The sequence below is a fragment of the Osmerus mordax genome, chromosome 7, assembly GCF_038355195.1.
Source record: "Osmerus mordax isolate fOsmMor3 chromosome 7, fOsmMor3.pri, whole genome shotgun sequence".
Lineage (NCBI taxonomy): Eukaryota > Metazoa > Chordata > Actinopteri > Osmeriformes > Osmeridae > Osmerus > Osmerus mordax.
In genome coordinates this window covers 8478768-8487271 of record NC_090056.1, presented here as the reverse complement: position 1 = coordinate 8487271, position 8504 = coordinate 8478768, and the positions used below count along the sequence as shown (strand labels likewise).

The window sequence follows — 8504 nt, the reverse complement described above, 5'->3', positions numbered from 1 at the left end:
TCACACATACAGTATTTGGTACATTAGTTCTGAGGACAGGGAAGCAAGAGGCTCCTCCCTGGGACTTAGTGAAAACATTCCAGCATGGTGAGAGAGCCAGAAAGTTTGAAACCCCAGAACCTGGCCTTTCTCTCTTTCTCCCTCTCCCTCTCTTACTCTCTCCCCCCCCCCCCTCACTCTCTCTCTCTCTCTTCCCCCCTCTCTTGCTCTCGCTCTCCCTCTCCCTCTGCACTCTTACACTCTGAGACGTACATAACATCCCATTTCCCACCATCCAGTGGGAGACTGTACAGGGATAAAGTCCAAGCAAGGAGTCCACATCCAGAGGAAGCAGAGACACTGGTGGAGGTCTTTTCAGCACCTAGTCTGAGGGACGTGGGTGTCCCCTGGATCAGTCCACCATGAGAGCGTCCATCCTCCTGCTCCTGTCGTCAGCCTGGGCTCTCTCCAGTGCCCAGAACTACTACCAGGGCCTGATGGACTACCTGGAGAACAGATTCCTTGCTATGGAGGTAAGAGGGGAGCCAGTACACAAACTAGTTACTTCAATTCCCTGAGGATTAGCAGAGTTATGACACTTAATGTCATGAGGTTCCCTTCCATGCATTTTTGGAGCAAATATATGTCTATGAAAGACTACTGGAGTTGAAAACATGGCGATGTGCAAGATCATTTTGTGAATGTGTTGAGATTCTTTCAAATTCAATTTTAGGCATCAAGTTTCTTTTCCTATCGTAACAAGTCTTCAGAAATCCAATTAATCCAATCTCTGGCCGACTCATCAACTAGGCGCAGGCCCTTGGGAGAAGAGCAGGGGATGCATGTGAGCTCTTCTGTCCTTGTCTCTCTCTTTTCTCTCTCTCTCCTTTCCCAATATCCTTTTTCTCTTTTCTATCTCTCTCTCTTGCGCAAATTTTTTTTCCTCTCTTTCTGTCGCTCACTCCCTCTCTCCCTCTCACATACCACTTTTATCTCTCAGGAGGCAATGAGAACCAATCCCAACATCCTTTGTGTCACGCTTAATTACACGCTGACAATAAACACACAATGTACTTTCGGCGCTGACAAAAATGAAACTATAATTGCAGAACTGATGGCTGCTGCCTTCTTCACAGGTAGAAAGGAGACAGTGTAACATCAGTCTTGGGAAGGGACGAGCCCAGTGCCCGAGGCTTACTGAAGGAAATTATTATGAAATATTCATTTCTGGAAATACATTATGCCAAGTTTGGGGTAGAGTACACCCTCTTCATCCCATTTACAGTTTTTCCCCCTTATAATCAGTCTTCACTGATGATGGCAAGTTTGTTTACTGAACTGAGCGTGAAGAAAAATCCAGGCAGAATCCTTGGTGGCTCCATCCTGTCTGCTGTGCGTAACCTATATGCGAACCAAGGAGGGTTCTGGAAAGCAATTACTTCTCTAAAATGTAATTTAAATGTTAATACTTCCTTCAGAAAATGCATCGCTGAAGTCAACCTATTCATTAGGACAGGGTACTACTTATCTTCTTCCTTTATTACATCTAGAGCATGGCCTCAGAAAAAAAGAAGGGAAATATTTGTAATATTTTTACAGTTGTTAAAACAGTTGCTCAGAGAAAATTCATATGTGAAACATGTATTTTCCCTCATCACCTCTCCCTCTTTCTTTCTACGCTCAATGTGTCTCACATATCGTGTCTCCAGGATGCAGTCTGCCTCCTCTCATGCTGTGATATGATGAACACATCCGTTTATCATCAAGTCTTCAAGGATATTTTAATTCCCATCCATCCAGCAGATAATTGAACAGAGACGAGGGGAGAGGAAGAACCTCGCATCACTTTTCATTTTCAATTTATCTCCCATCCATTTCACTCTGCGTCAATCACTACACTGTGAAATGTGGCGGCCCACTGCTGGGGTTGGGATGGTGCTGATGCAATCGGAAGTCCACAAAACCTCCATGTCTGATGGAAACAGAACAGACCCCTGGCTTAGAACCCTAATTATGAATTGATTTGAACCGGTCATAGCACTGCACAGCGGGCTGGGACTGTAGTTCCTTAAGTTTTTCATGATTTGGGCTCAAGGAGGTCTGGGAAACTCTGGGCTCTGGTCCAGGCTCATTCATCACACAAGGTTGTGTCTGTCTTGACCCGTGCATGTCTTCTCCCCTGCTAGGATCGTATGGAGGTTTGGCACGAGCAGTCGAACCGCTACCACACCGAACTCCGAGACTTCAAGCGTCTGTCCGCTGACATCATGGAGCGCCTGGGCAAGGAGCACGGCACCCTCCACCTTGACCTGGAGCGGGCGGGGGTCAAGGTGGAGCGGGTGGAGCGCGAGATGGAGTACCTGGAGAGCAGGAACCCCCCAAGGCCGTGTGTCAATGCGGCAGACAGAGTGGTGGAGCAGCGAACCTGGAGAGTGGAGGAGAGGAGAGGGGGAGTGGAGGAGGAGGAGGAGGAGGAGGAGGGGGCCTGGGAGGAGGAGTTCTCCAGAGTCTCGGGTGAGCAGACAGAACAGCGGGGAGAGGCTCTGCCCTGCGTCCTGTACAGAATGATTGCTTTTGATCTCATGCCTTCCTTTCAGCCTTGATAGTCTTGGCAGAGTCGTACAGTGTGCATGGTTATATTTAGCATCCACAGTAAGCACTGTACCACATCTTAGCATGGCTGTCTGTCTCGGAAAATCAATTTCCCCGGAAAAAAAAATTGGAAACAAACTGTTTCGAGTCATTTTGCAGTTTGGAATCAATGGGTAGTCATGTTTTCCTTGAGATTTATGGTTGGCTGGATATGACTCATTTATATCAGACCATGTTCCCATTTGTACTGCCTGGACACAGTTTGTCTTACAGCCTGCTACACACAGCCGTCTGTCATGGAGAACATCGGAAATAACAGTTGGTACTTGAGGTATATTTACAACGTTCAGCAGAATGCTGAACACATGCAAAACCCTCTCCTATACTACAGTGGTTTGAGTGTGGATGCTTTCCTCTTCTGCTCCCTACCAGGTCCAGGTTAGGGTTGTGAATACCCTTACTCTCCTCAGTAATAAGACCCACCCTTCTGGCTAAAAGGGAGAAACAGGAAGCTGTCCTCAGAGCAGGAAGCTGACCTCAGGTCAATGGCATTACTTTGCCTGGGGAGTCCAGGCAGTTTTGGAGGAGGTGTACCTTGTAGACAGTAGTCCATTGCCAAACGTCTGGGCGGACATGAGATAATGTACACCAGCTAGCTCTCATAAAAATTGGCATGCGTACTATTGCTTCCTAGTTCAGGAAGATAAATCTGTAGTGCAACCTTTGTTGCTCCCTAGAGTAGCATACATGACAATTTATACCAAACAGTTCTTTGAAGCTAGGGAACTCTATTTTAGATGAACAGCAAGGCACTGCTTCTACTTCAATCCCACTGTGTTTTTGTAGCTGGGTCTTTAGTTCCCCTTTGATTGGTGGGAGATGGATTTAAATTGAACCGCTATTAAAGGGACTGCAGCAGGCGGCATGTCGTGTCTTGCATAATAAAATACACTTCAAAAACATGTTTCAGGTGGTAAAACATAGTGCTGATGCATGCTAATAGCTCCCCCTGATCCAGGGTGTAGACATGTGAAATGGATTCCAGAGAGACGACCCCGTACCCAGGTCTGGACTGGGACTGAAAAACGGCTCGGGACTTTGAAACGCAGACTGGCCCACGGCCGCGTATTATTATTATATATCTTTTTTGCATTATGCTGCGGCCGTTTGACCGGCCGTTCGGGAAATCTCCCGACTCTCCCGACGGCCTGTCTGACCCTGCCCGTACCACTAGATCAGTGCAAAAAAACAGTTAACTTTTTTGTTCAATAATTCACAGGAATGACTTCATCAGTAATTCAAACTGTTCATACAATATGCAGTGCTTTGGCACATGCTGAATAAAAGTCTGACCCTGTTCCTATCAATCAAAACAAAACTGATACCTATGCTGACTGAACGTAGCCACTTATCTGCTCTTTCCACAGATTGTGTGGATGTCATCTCCAACATCAGGTCTGTGAAGATTCTGAAGAAAGTAGGCAGTCCCAAGGGCATGTGGACCAGAGACCCCCTGTCCTCTAAAGTGTACGTCTTTAATGGGACAGCAGAAGACACCCTGCACCAGTTCCGCTCTGTGCTGGATCTTTCCACCTCCCCAGGGCTGGACCTCAGCAGGCCCATCAGGCTGCCCTCCCGGGTCAGCAGCCTGGGCAGCGCCGTCTACAACGGATACCTCTACTACGTCAGGGAGGAAGCCGGGGCTGACCTCCAGGTGGTCAAATACGACCTGCTGAACGCTTCGGTGACCGAGAGCGCCATGTTCCCTGTGACCGGCCGAGCTCCAGTCTACAGCCTCAACCCAGAGACGCTCGTGGACCTGGCTGCAGACCACGAAGGACTGTGGGCCCTGTACGCCGCCAGCGACTGGGAGCCCAACATCAACCTGGCCAAAATGGACCGGGACTCCCTGGACATCGAGCAGATGTGGGACACAAGGTGCCCGCGGGAGAACGCCGAGGCGGCCTTCGTGGTGTGCGGGACGGTGTACGTGGTGTACAACACCAGGCAGCCCAGTCGCTCCCGGGTGCAGTGTGTGTTTGACGTCAACGACGTTCTGACTAGCGAGGAGGCTCCGCTGCTTTACTTCCCGCGGCGGTACGGCGCCCACGCCAGCCTCAAGTACAACCCTGAGGAGAGGCAGTTGTACGGCTGGGATGACGGCTACCAGATTCTCTACAGACTGGCCCTGAGAAGGAAGCAGCTGGTTTGAGATTCAATTGAAATCTGAAGAACTGCTTTTTAAATCCAGGGAGTGAAGTCAGGTGCATTGCCGACACACAGACCACAGTGGACTTGGATAGGTTGCCTTTTCCACTTGCGCCACAACCCTTATTGTGTCCTGGAAGCCTTTTCTCAAAATACATGCAGTTGGATTTACTGTAAATCCTGTAGGTGTGTAATGTTAAATACAGTATTTCTGTACAGTGCAAGATGTTCTAAATTGAGTGAGGTAGTATAACATTATAGGTAATACATCTACAAATATAAATGGCATAGTTAAAACTCAGATATAAATTAGGGGTTTTCTAAGCCACAGTGCTGCGTAGCTCTATGGCTCCCTGGGTTCATTGCATTCCTCCATCTGCCCTTAATAGCCAAGTGCCTAAATCACTTTGATGTGCAGTGGCAATGTGGACAGGATGCACTCACTTACGGTACGTGTGACCGTAAATACTCTGACTTAAAGAAAAAGTGTGTAATGTCATCAAATACTAATAATGATACTGGGAGGGGGAATCCTGGATTCTTAACTCATAATATACAGTTACATTTGTGTGAAAACATCATTGTAAAAAAACAAACAAACAGAAACAGCACAGAAGAAATAACCAATTTTGGTTTGAATTCGTTTTATTAGACCTCATATAATGAGTCAGAAATAATTTAAAATCTAAAAGGAAACGAAGAAAAAGAACCATGTCTGAAATAAAACAGCTTTTGGTTCGAAAAACCAGGACATTTCTTAAACAGTTATATTACGAGTACAAATCGTCAATACAAAATTGGAAAGTCAATGTTATCCATGACAACTGGAAGGGATACAAGATTTATATCAAGGAACAATACAGTAATAATAGCCAAAGCAGCACAGGCTTTAAACAGTCTATCAACTGAAGCTGAACTTGTTTTAAAAGTATAATCAACTACTATGAAAACACAATACGTCATGTCAGAGAAACTTATGGCCATCATAAAGTACACGTCAATAAAACAGGAGTATTAGAAACTACATCGTTTCAACCATTTTCATCACATATTCGTCACATATTACACTTGAATCAGATACGACCAGGAATTTAATAGGTAAAGTTAATAATTCTAGATAGGAATGTGGCTACTGAAAATGTCAGACAATCTTCACAATCACAGTTGTGTTCAGACACTAATGGTATGTGTCAGATTCAATCGAGGGAGGCATGTTCTTTTGTCTCCTCTAGAACCAACAAGTGCCAATTAGACAACTATCACTGTTCTAAATGCCAGTGGTTTATCCTCTCTAGCCAGCTGCCCCCTTCCCCCACCACACACCCTCACACTCTCTCTCTCTCTCTCACACACACACACACACACACACACACACACACACACACACACACACACACACACACACACACACACACACACACACACACACACTCACACTCTCTCTCACACACACACACACACACACACACATACACACTCACTCACACAAACCCCCACTGTCTCTCTATCTCAGCAACTCAGTGAGGTAAGCTGAACCCCTGCTCACTCTTGGGCCACTTTAAGAGGAAATGGCTAAAGCAGGGCTCTACAAAGTCTGCTAACTCCATTCTGTTCTCTTCATGTTTGCCTCCCATATTTCTGAAAATCCTGGCAGCAGCATGTGATTTATGCTACCTTCAAACATGCCTGTGCCCTGCGTCTGGGATCAGGCAGGAGGCAGAACACCAACTGTGTCTTTAGTGTTTGGTTCAGAACCAGACCACTGCAATGCTGTAGCTCAAGATACAGCAGTGTTCTGTTCACGTGGACTTTACAGCACTCACGGGCAGTGGTAGGATCAGAGAACAGAGGATGCTGTTCAGAAATGCTCCTCACGTCAACATGCTCCCACTTCCTGTCTGTGTGAAACATTCTCTGTGTTATTATTCACCCTGTGTGTTCAGTTTCAAAAAGCCTGCTGGCGTTGCTGCTTTCAAATGTGTGCTTTCCAATTAGTAAACAACACTGATGTGGTAAACATAAAACAAAGCTCATAAAGCAATAAAGCGACACTAGTGTACCTAATGTACCTATCTTAAATACTGTCTACAACAATTGCCCTCATTCATGGATTGTGCAACCTACTGTGCTACTAAAATGAATTAGTCATATTGTTAAAGTGTGAGCGATTAATGTAATGCCTAACAGGTCAGAGGGTATATTATGATTTGATTTGATTCATCAGATATTTGGCTAACAGTAGGGAGTCAGGTGGCTGAGCGGTGAGGGAATCGGGCTAGTAATCCGAAGGTTGCCAGTTCGATTCCCGGTCATGCAAACTGACGTTGTGTCCTTGGGCAAGGCACTTCACCCTACTTTCCTCGGGGGAATGTCCCTGTACTTACTGTAAGTCGCTCTGGATAAGAGCGTCTGCTAAATGACTAAATGTAATGTAACAGTAATTAACAATTATACACTAATCAGTACATGGCTCTGGTATCTGTTACTGTAGACTGTACATTTTTCCACTGAGATTACATTTTGAACACAGATATATTTTACACTAGTCACACTTTAATGTTGAATCCAACAGTAAGAGTGGACTGCACACACCAGATCCACTGTATGTTTATCCTGTCTTAGTCCATTAATGTGCCTTACAGGCACTATTGATTCACTTCAACATTTATGACACGAAAGGTTACATGACTGCTCAACATAGAGGGACAAATGTATTTTTTGACCTTTGTTGAAGCTCTGGGTCTCGAGTTGAATGATGAGAATCTACTACTCTGGCATAAGATCTAGGCATTCGACGGAAATCCATTAGATTGGTCCTTGACTTGTCCCAGAGTGATTAGTTGAAGGGCAGGAATGAGCTTACTGTATCACTACTAGCCACTCCTACCTTATGGGGGAAATAAATAACATATCACATGAATAATGCTAAGTACTGTCCCAGAAAGGAACACACTGTTCTCCTCTGCATTGGGTGTGGGTTCTAAATGACCAACAGCAGCCTAACCTGTCTAAAATGACTGCAGTGATTTCAGTATCTTTCGATTTTCAAACGGAATATACAGTACATTAGTGGACATCTGCGCATTGAATGATACACTTCCACCCCCACCCCACCCAACTGACCAAGAGGTGCATGAGGGCAAGCCGCTCGGTAGAAGGTAAAGAACAGAAGCTACGCACTACGAGAGTTGTATGTTTTCACTCAATAGGAAGAAAAGGCAGAGGTGCCAGGACTAAAAAAACAACAAAGAGAGAGGTAAGGGTGTGTTAAGTGTGCTTTTCTTTTAAAATGCCAACCTCATCGACAGTACTGAATATATCTGTGAATAACATTGTTTCTATTTGATTTTGTGATGGGTGGCAAGTTAATCATCTTTCTGATGATGATAATAGTTTGCCGTTCAGCAGATTCTCCCATTCATTTCCTCCAGCCCTGCTGGCTTTGCAACACAACAGCTTGTATTGGCTGCCATAATTACAACATCAATATTGCCACAACGTTATTACAGCACTGGATAATCTTTTTTGTAAGGGCTTCTCCAAGTCCTCATGCTCTCTCTGAGAAACCTTTACTGCGTTCAAAGAGCTTCAACGAGAGGCCCTCATCAAAGAGCCAGAAACTCCAGAGCACAGGGATGGACTCCTGCATCACACTCCATCAGGCTCAGTCCACTCCAAGTTACAGTGGAAATCAAGAGCCTGCAGTTCAACTCAGACACCTCGCT

The 8504-nt window shown here is 45.5% G+C and overlaps 1 protein-coding gene across 1 annotated transcript; it reads left to right on the top strand.

Moving 5' to 3' along the window:
- Positions 1-401: 401 nt before the first annotated feature.
- Positions 402-5003, top strand: olfml3a (olfactomedin-like 3a). Its single transcript, XM_067240542.1, has 3 exons — positions 402-512; positions 2166-2493; positions 3999-5003. Exons 1-3 carry the CDS (start codon positions 402-404, stop codon positions 4781-4783), a joined length of 1224 nt encoding a protein of 407 aa, XP_067096643.1. The 3' UTR covers positions 4784-5003.
- The last annotated feature ends 3501 nt before the right edge of the window (positions 5004-8504 follow it).

Excerpts from the sequence above, each read along its gene's own strand:
- olfml3a (XM_067240542.1), top strand. The coding sequence starts at position 402 with ATGAGAGCGTCCATCCTCCTGCTCCTGTCGTCAGCCTGGGCTCTCTCC. Across the intron at positions 513-2,165 it reads ACAGATTCCTTGCTATGGAG|GATCGTATGGAGGTTTGGCA; the intron begins GTAAGAGGGGAG and ends CTCCCCTGCTAG. Across the intron at positions 2,494-3,998 it reads GGAGTTCTCCAGAGTCTCGG|ATTGTGTGGATGTCATCTCC; the intron begins GTGAGCAGACAG and ends CTCTTTCCACAG.